Raw genomic sequence first — 23,254 nt, forward strand, 5'->3', positions numbered from 1 at the left:
GGATATCGCGACGAATCGCTGGAGACACCATTTTGATATGTGGTAGGCTTTCTGGAGGCGTACCGCGGGTCTGTAGCAAGGTGTTGGATGACGCGTGACGATGAGGAGGGGATGACATCGACGTTGTTGGAACGTAGGGCGCCGCCATCTTGGATTGTGTTGTTTACGTTCCGGAGTGGAACTTCGGGAAGTGACGTCAGAGAGTTCATAGGTGACTTAGTTGCCGCTGGTCGGTCGAAGGCTGAGCTGGTATGGCATGAACCCAGCGGCTGAATGAATGAATGAATGAATGAATGGGAGCGATGAGACAAAGGCTTGATATGTAGTGTCGTGTGCAAACGTGGCTGATTGGCTGGGAAGGAGGATTGATAACAGCCATGGGTAGAAGAGCCGATTGGCTAAGGGGACGACAGTGAAGAGTACGGAAGGCAGATAGCTAGGTGTAATCACAAAACACATCTGTGATAAAACACAGATTCCACTTTACGAAATCACACGTCCTTATCACAAAATAAAACGATCTTTGTCTTTAAATCAATGCGCCAGTAAACAGGTCCAGCAGCTAGTTATGTCATCAAGTCTGTAATGTTAAGGGTCATAACAAATGTGAGAAATCTAAAACATTAAATATGTTCTTTTTTATCAATTTTATTACCAAAAGCGCATGAAAATCTCTGATACTTTGAATCAGCCATCCTGTATATTTCTAACATTCATCTAAACCTCATTTCTGTTCCACAACTCATTAAATAGTCCAAAATGCAGGATTGGTGTACATTCCAAAACTACATATATGAAAGACCCCTAAAATCAATTAGTTAAAAGGGGGGTTAGAAATTTCCCAAAACTATCTAACCGCTGCTCCGTTTGGCTCCATTTTTCGAAATCAGAACCTTTGAACCAGTCTAAATATCGGTACCAAATATCAATGCAGTCTGTTCAGCGGTTTTTGACTTTTTGTCGTTTACGGAAAATGGACGACGTCTGACACCGGTTGAAACTAACCCTATATCACAACTTCCAGTTGTGATAAAAAATCAGCTGTTCAGAAATTATTTTCAAATCCCTGAAATGCAAAAGTGGGAGGGTAATGAAACATAAGGAAATATGGAGTATTAAAATATATGTGTAGAATACAAAATACCGTCGATACTAGAATTTTTATGAATTTGTGTTTCTTCGTTGTTGATTTCGATTGAAACGTTTAATTTGTACACCGCTGACATTTTAATACGGTATGTGTTACCGGCATTTTGTGTTGTCTACCTCATCAAAATTACCCTTCTCGATGTCCATCAAACAACATAATAAGCATAGCCGATAACCCAAGACACGTACCAATCGTCGCTACAGCAGTAAGAATGTTTTCTGAAGCAACATTGACGGGTTTCAAGTTCAACTTCATGATCAATGCTGCCGCGGCAGTCAACCAGTCGAGCCCCCGGGGCGCGCCGATGAAGTGAAGAGCGTACATTATTTCTGACAGCAATGACGATACTCCGGACTTGAGACTCATCAGAAGAAACGCTATTTTATTTTGCAAGAGCGACAAGTTCACAATGTTATCAGTGCATTTAAAGGTGCAAGCTATTGTTTTGTCCATGCATATTGTGCATCACGTTTCCTGTATTGTACCTTGTTGTTGAACTTCCATTGTCTCGCGTCTGAGCTTAAGACTCGTTGCTTGTATGTAGTCTTACCGATTGAGTCAGAGCCGAACACTGTTCTTCATTATATTAAAACACACTCATTTTATTCGTAAAATATTAAACATAAAATTGACAATTTCATAAAACATAATAATTGTTAATTTTGAAAATTTCATACAAACTTTGCAAAGCAGGATTATTTGAATGATGTTCGAATATTGACAAAAATAACCCGTTCTCGCCAGCCGCCGGCTGAGTGTCGCGACGTCCCACTTGTACGTCCAATAATTTTATGAATGAATTTTCACTAAAATTGATGTTATAGTAAGTACCAAATAAATACCTTGCATTAAAAATCCATAGTCTTTCCTATTCCCGCTTGATTCGCACAGAAAAAGCCCTACAAGAGACGCTAATTATCCATAGGAGCAGCCTCAACATGTTGAGCTGACCGCAGTCAAGTCAGCTGTGACCCAGCCACGATCGCATAACACAAGCGTATGAATTCTTGTAAAATACTCCCTCTTGTTTTTTTCCCAGTAATTATCATTCCTTGAAGGTTTATTCACGGAAAGCTGGGTCTATGCATGTGATAAATATATAATCCCCCCGTATTCCGAACGAGTGTGGCTGCGTCGCTGACTCGTGATTCCCTGTGTAGCAGCCGTATTGCCCCTCGCCTACGGCTCGGAGGGATACGGCCGCTACACGGGGAATCACTCGTCCGCGACGCAGCCACACTCGTTCGGAATATGGGGGATTATATATAAATATATATACACACATACATACACATACTTACATACACAGACATGCTTAGTACTGAGATGCAAATGACTGATTCACCTTGTAAGATGAGCTCTCTTGTGTACATACCGGTATACTTATACCAAATGTGAGCTAAAAATGATCAAAAAATCTATGGCACAATATCCTTGTATCAGTTTTCAGATAGATCTATTTACACCTATAAGGGAAACTTTACGCTGCGGCAATTGTAGAGTTTTATACATGTACCATCATTGCAGTTGCTTTCATAGAACATTTGTCTGTGACAGCAATGCAAATGTCAATAATTTATTTTTATGTCCCAAAGTTAGCATGCTGTCAGGTATGAATTGAAAGAATGTTTGTACTGAGAAGACAACTGTTTACTATACCTGAAGGAGACATCTGTTCTGCATTTGTTCTGAGCTCAAGTTGATACTTTATGCCACACATACTGAGAAATGTCTTCACAGCTAAACTTTGTGCTGTCTCAGGCAGTAAAATCTGTTGAACTGATGGACAAGTAAATATATCAAAGAAATAGAATTGTCAGGTGATAGTGCCAAGCTACATTTAAGCTTTCATTGAATAGTGAGCCATTTTTCAGAACCAATTATCTTTGTCAGGGCAATGTTGAAAATCTGCAGGTATCTTGGGTCGCTTGTCAGGATCTAAGCACACAACTGACATTCAGATTTTCTCAAAATCTAAAACCAATGATTGTTCAGAAGATTGTCAGAAAAATGGGCAATTCAGCATTTATAAATCAGTATTTCAAGAACTATTGGTCTTATCATTCAAAGTTTATTTTGTTTCAATTGGTAAAATCTGTTAAATAAATCAAGTTTAATTTCCATCTCAAACATTAAAAAATAGTGACAACATCACTGTTCGCTCCCATATAGTTATCAAAACAAGTCAACAATTGTGTGAAACATGGACATACATATACAGACAGACTGACATACACAGACTGGCACAGAGTGATGACATTGACCCCAAGTGTGCCTTGGCCCATGGAGTGTCCGAGAGTGATAAAGATATAACAAACAGCGGAATGTAATGGTAAAATAGTTAAGTATTGGCCTATACAGGCACTGAGAGTGAATATGTTACAGCAATTTGATTAGTTTCTTTTCCTTTTCTACTTCTGTGATAATCTTTCAGAAAATCAATCTGCAAGGCAGTTTATGTATTGACAAATATGTTATCTTTTACAAGCACAAAGTTACTGTTCTTGATTTTTCATTTACAATATTTGACATAGACTGAAATACATAACATGCAACCAATGTTTACCCTTTGCCCATACACCAGATACATGGAGAAATTTCAACATACAATCATCAACTCAGAAACTCTACAGGAAAAAGTAAACATTGTTTTCTTCCAGAACAGCTGGTGCATCCACATCTGGAACAACTTACAAACTTAACCAATTACACAAGGATGATGACACAAGAGATAAAGTTAAACTGTGGTGAACTTGACTATTCCTTTCAAATCCTTACCTAACTTGACATCTTAAACTAAAATACACTGCATTGTTAATTGTGCAAAAAAATACATCGGGGTGGACCATTTGATAAGGGATGGTGTCTGGAAGATCGATGAGGTACATAATCTTTTTTATCCGATCCATTGTACATTCTTTTTTCCCCACTCTCCCACCTTTTCTTTTTGTCAAACCTTCTCTGGCTGAATTTTTTATTGGCATTTGTTTGGAATTTTTTCAAAATCTGCCAGGATTTTTTTACCGCATTTCAACACCAAATACAGTTTACCATATCAAATGCTTACTAAATCACCACATTATATACTCTTAGTTCCAGTAGGTATAAAATTACCAAAAAAAATCTTAAAAATACAAAATGAAAGATATCCCAGTAAAACTGAAAGTTTCCCAAAGTTGCCCCAAAAATTCAAAATTCCGGATTTTAACTTAATTTCAATATATCTTATTAACAAAAACCCTAAGGACCCGTTTACTAAATATCAAAGCAATCAGACTGGTAAATTTTGAGAAACAAATTTTTTGACCAAAAATGAGAAAAATTGCCCCCCCCCCCAATACAAAATTGTAGATTTCATCCTCATTTTAAATATATCTAATTAACATAAACCCTAGGGACCTGTACACTAGATATCAAAGCTACCAGATCAGAAGTTTTAGGAGAAAAATTTTTTGACCAAAAAAGGCAAAAATTGCCCCAAAATAAAAAAAAATTGCCAGTTTCAACATACCTTCAATACATTATATTGAGATTAATCTTAGATACCTGTATACCAAATATATGTATCAAAGCTATCATATCAGTAGTTTTTGGATTAAAAAATTTTTTATCAAAAATTGGGAAAATTGCCCCAAAATTACAAATATGACAATATCAATACAATTTGTACAAGCATGACTGAGGTCATTCTGAGGAACATGAATATTAAGTTTCATAGCAATCAGACGAGCGATTTCAGAGAACAAGATTTTTTGACTAAAAACGAGAAAAATACCCTAAAAATACAAACATGCTAATTTCATCCAAATTTTTGCACACATAATTTAGAATACCTAAATAAATCTGCATACCAAGTTTCAACCAAATCTGACCAATGCTTACTGAGTTTTGGCCATTTGTAGGATTTTTCCTTTTTTTCCCTCATTTGCATATTTTTAGCACTGACATGTTCATTTGAACAAATTCACATCTCCTGCCCTAGGTGCACCTGTACACCAAATACTAAGACAGTAGGTGCTACGGTTAAGGAGTTCTTGATGTGGACGGACTAACAGACATACATACATACTTACATACATACACACAGACGCCATTTTGCCACCTTATACGAATACCTCCCATTTGCATATATACATATGCATATATGGGAGCGTAAAAAGTGATCTGACATGACAAATATGTACTTTGTGCATTCAGATAGTTCGGAGGAGTTCCTTATGTTCCAGAAATAATCTTAAGACCCTTTTTGTATCAGCAAGCTGTGTCTCCTCATGAATTGATGAAATTTTATCAAACATCCTTCAGTCACATGGTCAGATGTCAGGTAGTAGTTTGATTTGATATCATTCTTCATTAGCATAGTGCTGATACCGAATTGACTTACTCTGGAATAGCAAAGTATTGCCTAGCCCCGGAACAGTAGTTTGACACTGCCTGGTCACGGAAAAATCAAGCTATAGTACTGCAGCTAAGCTGTGTAATGTACTTATGAAGTTCCGGCAATCTAGACTTATATTGGACCTTATCAATTCAACGGCCAGGGAAAAGGGCACAGAAAAGTGCTCCCGTACTTGTCCCAGAGTACACGTAAGGCAACTCAAAACTGCAGCTATATTAGTGGAGGGGCTTATGGTCAAGCATACCCATGTAATCTGCTGTAAATTCTTAACTTATGCTAATTTATGCATGGCTATTTGAACACCATTTGAACTGCCAATCACTTTCAAGAATCCACTTACATCCAAAGAAACTGTAAACAGGAAAACATTTCTGACAAGATTTACATTCTCAAGATCTCATAAACTGGTATACCATGATCACATTGATACAAACTCACTTGTGGTTCGATACATACTGAAAGGCTGCTGTATGCACTACTTTTCTAATGCAAACAGTGGCCTTGAACAGGTTTCAAACCGCAAGTGACTGTGATAGAAAATCATTGCCAAAAAAGTAACTCACTTAGCATTACAGAATCCCTGGATACAGTAGTGACAATTTTGAAATTACTGCTCAAATCATATCTTAAAATAACAATGGCTGATATTCCTCCGCTGTGTTTATGTAGAGAATATCTATTTTTGACACATGTTGATGAAGAAGTGGAAATTTTTGATAGCCTACTTCAGTAGCCATAAAAAAGTGGCTAAAATAGCTGTAAAAAGTACAAGATTGAACATTTCATCATAATTTGAATATATCACATTGGATTATCCCTAAGAACGTGTAAACCAATTGCTCTCTGATGAGTAATTTTTTGAGAATGAAATTTTCTGATCAAAAATGGCAAAAATTGCCTCTAGAAATAAAAATTGCAGATTTCACCATAATTTCAATAAATCATATATTAAAATAACCCCTTGGAACCTGTATACTAAATATCAAAGCTATCAGACTTTCAGTGTTTGAGAAACACATTTTTTGACCAAAAATGGCAAAAATTACCCCAAAAATACAAAAATGCAGATTCATCATAATTTCACTATATCATATTTAGTTCATCTTTAAGAGCCTGTATATCGAATTTCAAAGTTATCAGACCAGCAATTTTGGAGAAATACATTTTTTGACCAAAAATTGTAAAAATTGACCCCAAAATACAAAATTGCCGATTTTGTCATGATTTCAATAAACATTATCTTATTCTGCAGGAACCTCTATACCAAATTTCAAAGCCATCAGATGAGTGGTTTGGAAATACATATATTTTGACCAAAAATGGTGAAAATTGCCCCAAAATTACAAAATTACAGATTTCATCAGAAATTCAATGTTTATTACTTAGTTCATCTGTAGAAACCTTTATACTAAATTTCAAAGCTATCAGACCAGTCCTTTTTGAGAAACACATTTTTTGACCAAAAACGGCAAAATTGCCTTAAAATACAAATTTGCATATTTCGCACAATTTTAACAAATCTGAAGAAGACCATCCTCTGGGACCTATGTACTAAATATCAAAGCTATCTGACCAGGAGTTTTGAAGACGAAGATTTTTGACCAAAAGTGACAAAAATTGCTTTAAAATTACAAATATGCAAATTTCACCACAATTTGAACAAATCAAACTGAAGTCACCGTTAAGTAAACCGCATATTGAATTTCAAAGCAATCGAACACGCGGTTTCAGAGAAGTAGATTTTTTTACCAAAAACAGCAAAAAATGCCTCAAAAATAGAAATATGCAAATTACACCACGATTTGATCAAACTTAAGTAAGCAAATGAAATTTCAAAGCAATTGGACTTGCGGTTTCAGAGGAGAAAAGGCAATTGTTGATGGATGACGGATGGACAGATGATGGACGACGAGAGAAAATCAACCTGTTTGATAAGTTCTGCGTCGCTGATAGCGGAGCTAAAAAGTACACTCAGAACAAAGATTGTTATACAAGTTGCTGATCAACAGCATGGTGTGTGCTCGGAACTAGTGTTATGCCTATCAAGTTACTTGCCGACTATGGTGACAATTTTAGTGCGCATGCTCAACATTTACATAAAATTAGAATACCTCTGTTGCTGGCAGACATGGCTACCAGCTACAGTGCCTTATACTTGTTGACAATGTTGATGCAGGTGATTTTATCACTGCATGAAAAGACGAGTTTAAGGTAGACTTAAAAGTACCGGTTACGTGATGGTCACATGCATTCTCCATCATAAACTGTTACGTAACCGTTTATTGTAACCGTAACATAACCGGCGATACGTACATGTTTATATGCCGCGATACCGGCACATTCCGCTCTCCGGTTTTGTTGCTTATTGACTGTGTATACGTTGCATAGCCAACAAGTATCAGACTAGGCTGAAACATCCCAGGCGCATTCTCAAACAAGTTACCTGGCTCATCAAAGCATGGTGGAACCTGCTTCCCGATCAAATGTAAGAACCACACACGAACTGAAAATGCTTACGTGTATATATTGCAGTTATGTGTGAATTTGAACCTTTGCAACATGTTTGCAACTTCATTGAAAGTGTTATGATCAACATAATGAATAATATTCACCACATATTAATTCTAAATTCAAGTATATAACCCCAATCAGGAAAGTTCATTAAAATATGAAACTTAGGAATGGACTTCAATGTTGTATCATATTATCTTTAATGTACAAAGCAAGTTTCGTCAAATTTGGTCTAGTCAATACAGATAAATATCCCTAATTAGGAAAGTTCATTAAATATGCAAATTAGGAATTGGCTGAAGTAAAAAAGCTTAATGACTTTCAATACTGTTGTTTTATAGTATCTTCAATATATGTAGCAAGATTCATCAACTTCAGTCGAGTAAATTCAGATAGATATCCCAAATAAATGAAGTTCATTAAATATGTAAATAAGGAATCGGCTGAAATTAAACTGCTCAATGATTTTCAGTAATGTTATATCACAGTATCTTCAATGTATAGCAAGTTTTATCAACTTTGGTCAAGTCAGTTCAGATTTTTTATTAATGCTATGAGTGCTATCATTTGAATGTTAACAGCACTTCAGTTAGTTACAGATAGTGAAATGCCTTCCACTGGGGGAGGGGGGGGGGTGATTACGACATCTAGAATTATCTTGGATCCAAATTTCTCAACAGTTCTTGTGTGTCTTACATAAAAAGTTGCAAAAATTGGTCCGCAATGAAACAAGTCATTGACAATGACACAGTCCCCACTCGTTAATGGCTACTTTAACTCTTTTCCTGCCAAGTCCATATTTCACCACCAGGTCAAGATGGTTAAATTAATGAAACACAACATATTCCATATGGTGTATTTTAACATAATACTGTACATTTGAAGGTTGTTGAAAACATAAATACTGTTAACTTGATTTTTTGGACTAAAGATGCTATAACAGACCAAGCCAAGTGGGTGAAAATACGTCGTGTTTTGGCTCAAACTGCTTTTTACTTGCCTGCTGGGGAATTTATACTGTCTGGCAGGAAAAGGGTTCATTACAAGTCCTCTGAGAGGGCTACTGTAAGCTGCCATACTAGTTACAAAAGGTCATCAAAATGAATCAATTCATAGTTAATCAATAGGATGCCGCCAAACATTTTTGCATCCTATCCTAACACTGACAGATTATCAACGGTACCATATTTCATAAAGTTTGATGCAGTACTTTGAACATTCACCCTAAAAACAAATATGATGAAATATCCATTATGTAAATGCAAACTACCAATTAATTTATATATATGTATGATACCACTAAGTGTCATTGATTTGTATTTACAACACTATGAGATCAAAATCTGTACCACATTTCATCAAATTCAACGCAGTATTTGTGGATATATCACTCTAATTAGGAAAGTTCAAATTAATTGACACTCATAATAAATGTCTTTTTCACTGTTAAAGCAATTTGAGCTTAACATCTGTCACCAAGTTTCATGAAATTTGTTGAACTATTTCTTGACATATCAGCCTAATTACCAAAATTCATTAAATATGCAAATAAACAATTAATTGATAAGCAACTGCTACATATCTTTGCATGCCATTTGACTACTGGAAGGAAAAAATCTGTACCATGTTTCATTAAATTTGATGTAGCATTATTAGACATATGACAATAATTATGAAAGTTCATTAAATATGTAAATAAGCAATTAATTGACATGATACTCCTTAATGTGTTCACATAGTATTATAATGCTGACAAATCAACATCTGCACCACATTTCATAAAATTTAAAACAGTATTTCTGGAGATAGCCGACTAAATAGGAAAAGGAACGAAATATGCAAATTAGCAATAATTAACATGATACTGCTAAGTGTCTTTGTACACTATTGTAGAGCTATGTGCTAAAGATTTGTGCCATTTGTTTCATTAAATCTGTTGCAGTATATTCTTGACATCATCCTAATTGCAAAAATTCATCAAATATGCAAATTAGCAATTAATTGATGCAATACTGACATATGTCATTGACTGATAATAGAACTCTGTGTGAAAAACATCTGCACAAAGTTTCATCAAATTTTGCACAGTCGTACCAGAAACAGTGCTCTAATCCCGAATTATGCAAATTAGCACTAATTATGCATGCCACACCAATATAAATATACCTGCATATTTATGCCATAGTGTAGTATCCTTTTACCAAGTTTGAAACGAATTGGCACAGGAATATCTCAGATATCTGCATTCATGAGCCCCTCTGCATGGACACAGCATTAATATTAAAGCCCCAGTGCTGCTAACTTTTGATGGTTTTTTTCATTATTTTTATTTTATAAATCAATTACAACTTCTTATTCTACTCCCCAAAGAGTGTTGAAACACCCACTATTTAGCTTGTCAACTCAGCATCTATATGTGTAATATGCATGAATATTGTTTACATTTGAATTTTAGTCTGGATCAGAAGTCAGTTTTCAACAATAACAATGCACTTTACAACCATAGGGGCTGAGTTAGCAAGCTGGATACTGTGTATATCAACATTCTTTGGGGAGAAGAACAAGGAATTATGGTTCACATTCAAAATAAAAATGGTGAAATTATCATCAAAAGTTAGCAGCACTGGGGCTTTAATTTCATCCTTGATCCCCTGTGGATCATACCTGGGGACCCTGTGGATGGATATCAAATACAGGAAAGAAAACAGATTGCAGATTTTGTCATATATTTCAATGCATCATATTTAGTTCACCTGTAGGAACCTGTATACCAAATATAAAAGCTGTCAAACAAGCAGTTTTGATGAAATAAAGTTTTGACCAAACATGACAAAAAAATTCCTTAAAAATACAGATTTGCATATTTCATCACAATTTGAAGAAATCTAAGTTGGGTTATCCCTAGGGACCTGCATACCAAATAACAAAGCTGTCTGACAAGCAGTTATGAAGAAGAAGATTTTTTACCAAAAACGACTTTTTGGCACTAATTTGCAGATTTTCAACAACATCAAAAAATTAAAAAAAAACAGTTTCTCCAAATCATATTTTGCATCTACACAACAAATCTCAAATCAGTAAGTACTGTGGTTCTCAAGATATTTGAGTTGACGGACGCCCCAGAAACGGACATATATACATACAGACTGACACCGGACGGATACCCATCCCAATAGCTACCATGGTACCATGCAAGTTAATGTAGTCTTTCCCTAATGAGGTGCCCTGTAGGTGAACGTTGTGATATTACAAATTGCTTATAAAATTAAGAGTGTAACTTAAAAAGAAACGCAGATGAGGTTACATTTTGCAGATTACATTGACATTACTTCACCATCCAATTATCCCGAATTAGTTCCTATCGTGTTAATTGACCTTTAAAATTAATCTGTGGTAAATATTGTTCATGATGTTGATCATAATACTTTCAATGAAGTTGCAAACATGTTGTGGTTTAAATTTACACTATACTGCAATATATAATGAAACATGAGCATTTTCAGTTCATATCTAGTTCGCATATTTGTGACACTGACATGTTTATTTCAACCCCTAGGTGAACCTGTACACCAAGTACTTAGATGGTAAGTGCTGCAGTTTAGGAGTTTTTGATGTGAATGGACTAACAGAAATGGGTAGAAAAAGTAACACAGACATGCAAATGAAAATCATTCACCTTATAAGATAAGCTTTCTTTGTGAGCTAAAAACAAGGAGAAAATAGTTTGCCATCATCGTATGGTGCATTAGACTGACGACAGTCCCTTGCGCCTTTTCTGTCTCTTACTGGTGTTTGTCTCGCGCAAACAATGGTGGGGCAATCACAAGCGAAGTGTCAAAGGCGCGAGCCACGAGCACCCTAAGGAGGAAGTGACTATTGTCTTTTGAAGGACTTGGGTTGCTATTACTTAGGGACTGGACATAAATTACAGGGCGGGGGGGGGGGGGTTCGAAACACCGCTGCATCAAAAATAGCGACCCTTCAAAAGTTCATGCACAAAAATTAGTGACTCTCCCCCTTATCTGTGCATGAAAATAAGTGACCCTACCCTGTTACTCAATACCCCCAAACAAACCTGCGCTGTGTTCAAGACCCCCTTCTGACTTGCTATATCCCAAAAGGAAGGTAAAATGTGGCCGATATAACGCCTTGTCCAAAAAATATCAATATGTGTGTGATAATTCATGTAAATGTACTTTGCTTGAAGTGGCAGGTAAAAAGTGCATGCGTGTACAAAAAATGTAATTTTTAGATTTCATCGATAATGTTCATTCACTATACATGGTAGTTGACTATAAGAAAACTATGAACGTGTATTTTCCAATATACAACTAGCAATATCGGTTCATCTATAGATGTTTAATAACTGACATTGGATATAAATATACTTGATTAGCATGGGTTGTTTACAAGTGCACATGTAAACAAGATATTTGATTTTGGAATTTCGCTCAAAATGTTGATCCACTCTACATGGGAGTTTATGACATAACTGTACAAATTTTTTTCACAATTAAAAATGTGCACTATTTGTGCATTTATGGAAGCTGAATAATTGACATAATTGTATTTGATTAGAAGAGGGTGGTAACACGTGCATCTGTGTACAAGAACTTTGTTTTCGGAATTTCAAATAAAATGTAAATCCATTATACATTGTAGTCTATGACGAAACTATGAATAATTTTTTTTAAATACAAAACTTGGCAAATCTGTCTACCGGTATTTATGTATGCTTGATTATTGATATTTATATGGCCGAGTCTATTGACACCCGGGTGTCAATAGCCATATTGACACCCCTCCCGTTTTTCGCCAGTCGGCCTCCAAATTCAACCAAACTTAGCTTAGTTATTCTGATCAACATATATTCTCAATAGAAATCCATAAATAATTCTTTGAAAAAGCTTCTTTCGTCGTCATTTTGCGGTCCCATAGTGCTACTGCAGGCGGCCTATACCAATGGGTGTCAATAGCCAACCGGCACTCTATTTGGCTATTGACACCCCTCCCGTTTTTTCGCCAGTCGGCCTCAAAATTCAACCAAACTCAGCTTAGTTATTCTGAACAACATATAGGTCTACACCAATGGGCCATGTACAATAATCTACAGTATTTAAGTTTCATGATATCAAGTCTACTTCTCATAGTAGTGCAAACCAAGGTCACCAAGAATTGCTTCATTTGATGTATAGCTGCATGCTTTTAGGATGAATTTACCCACTAGTCGTTGCATTCTTTGAGGACTTTCTAAGTATCAACATTTTTCCCACATATTTTTGCTCTGACGTATAATATGATTCCATAATGTCAAATCATAATCATTTCCTTTAATGTTTGCATGATTTCCAAAGATTGTTTTCATGGGAGGAAACAAACTGTCAAATTTTGATCTTTACTTCCATAAAATGAGTATGGTGAGAGAGATTACGTGACGTCCATTAGCCATACTTATCACCGATGATTATTTATTTTACACTTCACCGATCGTCCATTTTTTTCATTTTTCAACTTTCTCATTAACTATTAAAATATTAGACTTCTCTTCATTAATTGATATTTTCCATTGTTTACAATACTTATTAGCAATGCATAACATAGACTTCATTTGTTTTTCATTTGGTGCCATAAGGACTACATTATCAGCAAAAAAACAGGCCACTCATGAGTTCTGAATTAAAGTATACCCCAAGCAGTGATTCATTAAGCAGCTTCTTGAATTTATTGATGTATACTAGTACTGCAACTAAAATTGGGGCTTAAACACATCTTGCCTGACACCCTCATTTTGGTCAAAATTCTTTCAATGTCATCAAAAGACACTTTACTTTCAATATGATCGTATGTATGTTTTTAATCACACGCCACAACTTCCCTTTGATTCCATTAATCTACAATTAGTACCAAACCCACCTCTCCAAAAGCTGTCATAAGCTTTCCAAAAGTCTAAAAAAGCAAATGAAAATTTGATCAATGGTTCGCCCATATTTCCAAAATCTTTGAATTTCAGGAAAAATATTTAATTCAACTAAATTTGTTACCTCTTTTTGTATGATTCTATTGTACATTTTTCCAATAATTTAGCTCAATAAAATAACAGCAAGGCCAATAGAGCTGCTTCAATACGCGATTTCCTTGTCGGCCAATCGTTCTCTTTCTTCAATGCCGTTGTCAATTGAGTAAATATTCACCAAAATAGTAGAAAGTGACATTTTAAAACCAAAATATTGAAAAAGAATGGTTTTAATTCAACTTGTCGGTCACACGTCGGTCCTTAATTGTAAGGCCAAAAGACCTCCTTCAATACGCGATTTACTTGTCGGCCGATATTTCGTTTTCCTTCTTCAATGCCGTTGTCAATTGAGTAAATATTCACCAAAATAGTAGAAAATGACATTTTAAAACCAAAACATCGAAAAAGAATGGTTTTAATTCAACTTGTTGGTCACTTGTCGGTCCTTTGTCGGTCCTTGATGGTCCTTGTCAGTGTTTAGTATGTCCGCATGTGTTCAAAGGTTCCGCAACTCGGGTCAAATGTTGTTCGACAAGCTTCGCCCGCGGATAAAAATTATTGACCCCGAGCTGTCGATATGATTCTACAACATTACACAGTTACTTTACCCCATTAAAGCTGTACCCACGACAGCAAAAAATGGGCATCAACTTGTCTGAAACAAGAAATGAACAACGTAGCTTTGCTCGGTTCTGAAGGTATTCGAGTAGGGTCGCGGGTCGAGGGGTGTCAATAGCCATATAGGGCAGCTTCTGGCTATTGACACCCGGGTGTCAATAGACACTCCGTATTTATATTCTTGATTAGACTACAGTGGTTACAAATCCATGTATGTGCAAGAAATTTGATTTTGGAATTTCACCAAAATGTTGATTCATTATACATGGCAGTCTATGATGAAACCCTATGAATAATTTTTTTCCAACACAAAATTAGGTAAATCTGTGCATTTATGTACACTCAATTATTGGTGTTTATGTTCATGATTAGACTAGAGTGGTTTCAAGTCTATGGTTGTGCAAGAAATTTTATTTTGGAATTTCACTGAAATGTCGATTCACTATGCATGGCAGTCTATGATGAAAGCTATGAATAATCTTTTTCCAATACAAAACTAGGTAAATCTGTGCATTTATGTACAACTATTTATTACTATTAATGTTAATGATCAGACTAGAGTGGTTTCAAGTCTATGGTTGTGCAAGAAATTTAATTTTGGAATTTCACTGAAATGTCGATTCACTACATGCAGCAGTTTATGATGAAAACTATGAATAATTTTTTTTCCAATACAAAACTAGGTAAATGTGTGCAATTATGTGCAACTAATTATTAGTATTAATGTTAATGATTAGACTAGAGTTGTTTCAAGTCCATGGTTGTGCATAAAATTTGATTTTGGAATTTCACCAAAATGTTGATTCACTATACATTGTAGGCTATGAGGCAACTACATACCGGTATAACTCATTGGTTATCTAGTCCTAAATTGTTATTCAAAAGTTGTTAAACTTGGAGCTTCCAGTTGTTATTGATGACATTTTGTACTATTCTGAATAGTTTGTATTCTGTCAATGTCCTCAAAAAATAAAAAATGGACATACAGTGACATGAACATTTGACACCGACCTATACCCAATGTATTGTCAATGGGAGAATGATATCAAATAACTGATCTCCCAAATTTTTATTGAAAAGTCATTATAGGGGAAAGTTATGCACAATAGATGAGTTGGATAAGTAGAAATCATGACAACTTAAATCAATGCCGCTGCTTGGATCATCAATACATTGTTTATTATACCCTTAAACTTGTGCCCGGAGGGCGCGCCGAAAATGGAAATGGCAGAAAATGAAAGTGCCAGGTATTTTTTCTTTTTTCAGTATTCCATATTCTTCAAATTCGTGCACATGCAATTTCAGCTTTTGATGCATTAAAAAAGGTGACCCTCCCCCATAGGCTTGCACAAAATTTTCTGACCCTTCAAAAATGCTTGCGCGAAAAATGGTGACCCACACCAAAAAAAAACACCGCCCCCCCCCCCTGTAATTTGTGTCCAGTCCCTTATTCATGAATATAACCGTTGAGAACAGGGCAGAGGCAAAGGAAGAAATTTGCATAGAGTTCATAAGTACAAGTGAGATCATCATGTCAACTTGACTCAATACATTGGCTGAGAACAACAACTGTTATGAAAGATGCATGCTGTATCCACTATGAATGCATTATGACTACCAGCATGATAGCATTTGGTTTTGCAGAATCAGAAACGCTGTATTTGGCCATATCAATAACTATTGCAGCCACTTCATAGCACATTGATTTGCCACTCCCTGTAAGCACACTCCCATCTTTTCCAACAGCATAACTTGCAATGACTTGTCATTGAAAGCCTTTGCAGGGTGCAGAGTTTGTCCAAGGCTTTGCCACAGAAAAACTCCTGCATGCTCGCCATATTGAATTGGTAACTGTTTCCAGCTGGCCATGTGGGCCATGCCATGATCGGCAACTTGCTATCCACTTCACCTGTCAATCATTTTCTTCTGCATTAGATTACTAAAGGGTTTTCCCTGTTGTTGTTGTTGTTGTTGTTGAGGGCGCTTCAACAGTCCATTGTGTCTGACCATGTGTCTATCTATGCTTTTGGAATGTTGATTATGATTCCCCAGGGTCGTATGTGCAAGAGACAACACAAATGAGAGACAGAAAAGGCATAAGAGACTGTTGACAGTCTAATGGTGCATCTACACAACAAATATCAAGTCTTTAAATATTGCAGTTCTCGAAATATTTAAGTGACCAGACATCCGCACAAAAGGACGGACACACACACACACACACACACACACACAAACACACACACATGCTGGACATACCTATCCCAATAACTTCTACCATCTATAATCCATAGAAGCAATCATTTAATAGATGAAAACTCATTGACTGATTATTTCTCTCTGGTGATGTGTTTACTTTGGCCATACCACACACTGTTATAGAATTGTACCGGTATATGTTTCGCAACAAAAAGTTGAAAAATTTCACTGGCTAAAATGTCCAGTTTACTGTAGGCAAGTCATTGTTTGATTACTCATCTTGCTGTCAAGGGTCTCTGGTTGATATAGGATTGTGATTGTCAAAAGTCTATTATTCTCCTCTGTCACCCACAAATATGTCACTAAAATGCCTAAAAATTCAATTAAACATTTTCAGCAAAACACCATACTAGTACCTTCATACGGTTGGAATAAGTACACATAATCCTGCATTTTCTCTTCCCCTGTAAAAAGAACCAAAAAAAATTTAGTATAGCAGAACAAAACAAGAAATTTTTGTATGTTGAATTCACAATATACTACATAAGGTACAATATACCAGCATATACACAGTTTTTGACAAATTACAAATTTGTATACCAAAGGAAATTGTTTAAACAACAGCAATAATTGTTTGTTTGTATGCGTTTTTGAAACCATGTGCACAATATGATACATATGCTGCTTTTATGATAAGGTCCACTGAATTACATAAATTAAGGTGGTTGGAATGGCTAGAGCATCAGTTAAAATTTGAGAAAATAATGACAGTTTTTTGCTGTTTATATTCATACAAAAAAAATTCATGAAAAAATTGAAGGTCAGGAGATAAAGATACATGAAAAACTACACAGAAAGTTTACTCATAATGCGTGATTTTCGCTTTTGCCGGGAGTCTGAGTGTATACTCTGTCAGCCCATAAAGGTTTTGACTTTCTTTTTCTCTGCAGGAGACTTCCTCCATGTGTCTCCTATGACCACTACCAAACACATATTCATGCAGAGACAAGAGCTCAAAATTCAACAATGTGATGAGCTTCAAAGAACAATTTGCCAAAAGTCCACAAAGAATTTTCTATGTGGGGGGAAGTGAACCAGTTTTTTTACTTCTGTGAAACCGCTGCCATGATATTCAGTTGCACAGGAGATCACGTGATATGAAATAGAACTGAAATATGCCTGAATTATGCTGCAGCATGAAAAAACCAGGTCAAGAAAACTGTGATTGGATCACCAAGTTTCTTTGGTCTGTCATGAAAATGTGATTAAGTAATTGACATTAATGAGTACTCAAACCGATAGTTTTATTCTTGACTTGCAAGATTTTCGACGTTATTTGACTTTAACCTGTTATTTGATTTGTTTCCGACTCATATCAATAATGCATGTAGGGATCTTGCTTGATAGTATACAGCTGTGTGTGTACATTTAGAAAACTTATGTCCTCTAGAATGCCATTCCTGCATCATGAGGTCATCTGTCTTGTAAATAGTTCTTGCAATGTTGTGTGAAGCCTCCTTTGCTTACATTACTCTAAAAATTTCATTATCAGGGTTTATTAAGACAAAGTTCTGAGTATTGATTGTGATGTACAAGGTCAACCATTTGATTTTAGTCCCGATTTTAGTACCTCGATCTTCACATTGCAGGGACCAATGGTTGATTTTCTACCGCAACTTATCGATATCCTTATCCATATTCTTTTTTTCTGTCTCAATGTAAATTAGGCCTACATGTTTTGACAGGAAACAGTCAAACAGGCAGAGCGCTATGAAAATCATTAGGGGCCCAAGCCGACCGGCTGGGACCCTATTGTTATTGCTCAAGTTCTACTACTTCCTCTTCTTCCTCTTTTTCTTCTTCTTCTGCCGATTCTTTGTCGACCTAGATCTCTTAAACGGCTGAACGAAAACTTCTCAAATTTGCAGGGCTAGTAGGTATCAATTAGTACTCGTGCACCTAACCCTTGAAATTTTGATTGGTCACGTGACCTTGCGGCCATATTGGATTTTCCAAAAACCTAAAAATGGCTTGTCAAGAAGACCTAGGGGTCTAGTCCATTTGAAATTTTTTGTATAGTAAGCATGACCTAAGGTCTTTAGAATTTGCAAATAAAATTGCATGCGGTCACGTGACCTTGGCCGCCATATTGGGTTTTCTAAAATAGTCATTTAATCTTTGAAAATCTTCTTCTCCAGAACAGAAACATCGATTAAGCTCAAATTTTACTCATACCATCCTTACAGTGATCTCTTTAAAGTTTGCAAAAGACATTTCGATTGGTCACGTGGTTTGGCCGCCATATTGGATTTTTTGAAATCATAATTTAATCTTTAAAAATCTTCTTCTCCAGAACAGATTCGCCAATAGAACTAAAATTTAATAAATGTCATCTACAATGTGATCTTTTTCAAGTTTGCGAAAAGCGTTTCGATTGGTCACGTGGTTTGGCCGCCATATTGGATTGCGCAAAAAATCGTAATTTAATCTTTAAAAATCTTCTTCTCCAGAACCAAAACACTGATTAAGCTGGAATTTTACTCATGTCATGCTTACAGTGATCTCTTTCAAGTTTGCAAAAGGCATTTCGATCGGTCATGTGGTTTGGCCGCCATATTGGATTTTGTGAAATCACAATTTAATCTTTAAAAATCTTCTTCTCCAGAACTAACACACCGATTGAACTAAAATTTTACATCTATCATCTAAAGTGTAATATCTTTCAAGTTTGCAAAAGGCGTTTGGATTGGTCATGTGGTTTGGCCGCCATATTGAATTTTGCAAAAAATCGTAATTTAATCTTTAAAAATCTTCTTCTCCAGAACCAAAACACTGATTAATATGAAATTTTACTCATGTTACCCTTACATTGATATCTTTCAAGTTTGCAAAAAGCTTCTACATCTATCATCGATAGTGTGTTCTCTTTCAAGTGTGCAAAAGGCATTTGGATCGGTCTCATGGTTTCGCCGCCATATTGGATTTTGTGAAAAATCGTAATTTAATCTTTAAAAATCTTCTCCTCCAGAACAAATACACTGATTGAACTAAAATTTTACACTTATTTTCCCTAGTGGAAGTTTGCGAAAGGCGTTTTGATCAGTCACGTAATTTGGCCGCCATATTGGATTTTGTTTAAATCACAATTTAATCTTAAAAATCTTCTTCTCCAGAAGCAATACACACATTCAACTGAAATTTTACTCATATCTTTCATAGTGCGAGCACTTTCAAGTTTGCGAAAGGCATTTGGATCGGTTCAGTCGCCCCAATGTTCATAAGGCTGCAGTTTAAAACCTCATCAGTCAGAAGATCGATCAGTGATGTATGTTTTATTGTACACTTGAAAGTCAAAGACGGCACGACAGATTGCAATGCCCGCTGTCAAATTCAGCTGGCAGTCACACGAACCCTAATCTCGGCCCCTTGTGTAAGGCAACTTTTGCGACCAGCTTTTTTGTACGCCAGGTGACGTTGTCGAGTATACTGCGACGGAAGTACTTAGAGGAGTGTGCCACTAGCTTTAAGGGGTGGCCGACCGGTGTGATCGACTGAATGGCACAATTACTGGAGTCTATGCACAGCTGATATGTGAGTGTCAAGGACCATAAATGAAGCTATTCGGGTATTTTTATATGTAGGTGTCTGAATGCACGCTCACTTCTTCATCATGATAAAAAAGACAGATACATGACATTGCAAGGTGTGGTGACTTGTTAATGTTTCTCTATCTGACATGCATGGAGTGGCCCTGGTGTGTTGTGTAACTGAGAGCATGTAGCTGATTAAAAATGTAAACAAGACCACATCCAGTTCAGCCGTCAATGTCGTAAAAATCGCTGATACATATCTATTGAAACAGCACCTTGTTAAATGAAGCTCTGCAGCTTGATCGAATTTCACTGTAATTGCTTTGTGCAGTTGCATGCCCGGTCTAAGAGATCGCCGAAATTTACCCGATATTTATCAGGGATTTGGGGACTCTGATATCGATACTGGACAATAGTAGAATGACTTGCCCTGTGCTTCGGTACGCCAGATCAGTGAAATCGTCGATATTTAATTGGATTTTATCGGCAATTTGGGGACTGTGATATCGATAGTACACAATACTAGAATGACTTGTCCTGTGCCTTGGCACGCACGGTCTGTGAAGTCGCCGATATTTACTAGATATTTATTGGCGATTTGGGGACTCAAATATCGATACTAGACGATACTAGATTCTGTCAAATCCAAGTTAAATATCCGATATATATCGTGACCTTGCATTTCTGGTCAAACCCGACTTCCAAGGACTGACTCTAACTTCGATACCGAACGATACTAGATTCTGTCGAATCGCGGGTTTATATCCAATATCGGAGAAGTTGGACGCTCTTGCCATAGTTCTAGGTGTAAATGGGTGCGACCTGGCATCTTATGTTTGTTTGCACAACTTATTATAGTGGAAACACTCAGTAAACATCCACTTCCTTCGGCGTCTTTGCCTGCTTTGTTTTGTGCGCGACTTCCGCGCTGTCAGTAACTTTACCAGGGCAGACAATGGCTCGGAAATGCGCGATTTGCGCAATCGCGCAGGCGAGAGAAAACCATGTCCACCATCGTAAATTATGCTGGTTCCATCACTGTTACTAATGAATCAAAAATAATCCTTATATCAGCCATATTATCGACATGTTTTGTCATTTAATTGTCTACTCTTTGAACAAAATAATTTGCCGCTTTGTCGTAAGTCGGCCGATGACTGACGGCAGACTTCTTTGGCATGCAATCAACATAGTGAGTTGATAGCGTTGGAATTTGACAAAAGCTTAAATGAGCATGCGCGAAAACGTTTCAAGATCCCCCCCCCCCCCCGTTTTTTATAGTCCGGTCATTGTACGCTTTCGGTAGTTTCGAGACATCCAAACAATGCAAATAATGCATTACAAATGCACGGTACGATGCGCCTAGAGTTGAAGTCGGTGAAATGTTAAAAATTAAAATAATTTTTAAAATCGTAGTTTCTTTGGTGTCTCTCCTATATCCATACCATACGAACCTATTTGGAATTAGGTAGCGCAGGCCAGGTTTCCTAGCAATGGAATGCGTTATCTGAGTCTGTGCAGTAGTGAGTTAGTTGCAGTCGGGGATTCGATATATATCGGACATTTCACCACCTTACATGTACATGTTTTCATAAAACCGACTTCATGGACTGACTGTAATTTCGATACTAAACGATACTAGATTTTGACGAATCGCGGGTAAATATCCGATATATATCGGAAATTTCACCGCCTTACTGTTCTGGTAAAATTCGACTTAATTCAAGCATGCTATTTTTTACATCCATGATTCCAGGGACTGACTCTAACCTTGATACTAGGCGATACTGAATTCTGTCAAATTACGGGTAAATATCCGATATATATCGGATATTTTCACCACCCTATAGATCTAGCCGAGCCAATCTAACTTCGATATTGTATAATCTAGTAGCCGTAAATATTGATATCATATAAAAAGTGCAATGTCGCGGTGTCCTCGGGACCGGGATAAACTCCTTTGTGTAGCGCTCATCCTGCCCGCTATCGCGTTCACCACACTCAGGTGTCTCACATCGCCTTCACCCAACTAAAGCATTCACAAATCACAGTTTACGATGCAGCTAGAAGGCAGCTCCATTTTCATACCAGTTCAAAAGTAAAATATTCATAGACTTGAGATATTTGTGCATGTTAGACTTTCGATACATTCGCTTTACGCTTGAATTTAGCATGGAGCTTTAATGAAATTATATCACTACATAATTTTCTAACTTCCTTCCTGTCGCTTTGAATGGTGTCATTTTGACCAAACTTGGCGAATAAAATCCTGACATAATACCATTTAGTTATTACACTTTTAATAAAAGGGTGTTTGGCTGTAGGTGACTGTGTGATTATGGATAATTGCGGTTTCCACCACGCGCGATATATTGAACAAAATCTCCAACTACTATTGCGGAAAGTCTACCGTGAATTTGGAAAGTTAGGTAACGGCAAAAGCATACGACTTATTTTACAAAGTAGAGCGAGTAAGGCACTCCTGAACGGCGAAAATGTTGGTGTATTGCTGGCAACAAGACAATATCTTTACTGACGTTAGGAACTTGTGTTGATTGGCTTCCGTAGAGATGAATTCGCGAGATTTTTCAGTGTATTGTGACGTGATATCGGAAACAGATTTTCAGAGAAGGCGCTCGCTCGTCTGCCGAGTCAACGTACTTCCGCATTCATATCGTGCAAATGCGCAATTCTTGTCGCGATATTTGAGCATTAAACTTGATCGTCAGTGAAACAAAAACATGGTTCTCAATATCAAAACATTATGTATTTCA

The 23,254-nt window shown here is 36.5% G+C and overlaps 1 protein-coding gene and 1 long non-coding RNA gene across 4 annotated transcripts in view; one reads left to right on the top strand and one right to left on the bottom strand.

Moving 5' to 3' along the window:
- The window catches only part of LOC139120882 (metaxin-2-like), a 213,640-nt gene that overhangs the window by 117,825 nt on the left and 72,561 nt on the right, over nucleotides 1-23,254 (bottom strand). For all 3 annotated transcript variants that reach the window (XM_070685503.1, XM_070685504.1, XM_070685505.1), the window contains exons 2-3: nucleotides 17,307-17,354; nucleotides 2,810-2,929 (exon numbers count right to left, since the gene is read on the bottom strand). In XM_070685503.1, the coding sequence (XP_070541604.1) occupies nucleotides 2,810-2,929; nucleotides 17,307-17,354 (168 nt within the window). The remainder of the gene's footprint in view (nucleotides 1-2,809; nucleotides 2,930-17,306; nucleotides 17,355-23,254) is intronic.
- LOC139120884 (uncharacterized) overlaps nucleotides 1-23,254 on the top strand; it is a 466,659-nt gene that overhangs the window by 20,574 nt on the left and 422,831 nt on the right. The gene's annotated exons all lie outside the window — the stretch shown is intronic.

This window comes from Ptychodera flava, chromosome 20 (assembly GCF_041260155.1).
Source record: "Ptychodera flava strain L36383 chromosome 20, AS_Pfla_20210202, whole genome shotgun sequence".
NCBI classification, from domain to species: domain Eukaryota; kingdom Metazoa; phylum Hemichordata; class Enteropneusta; family Ptychoderidae; genus Ptychodera; species Ptychodera flava.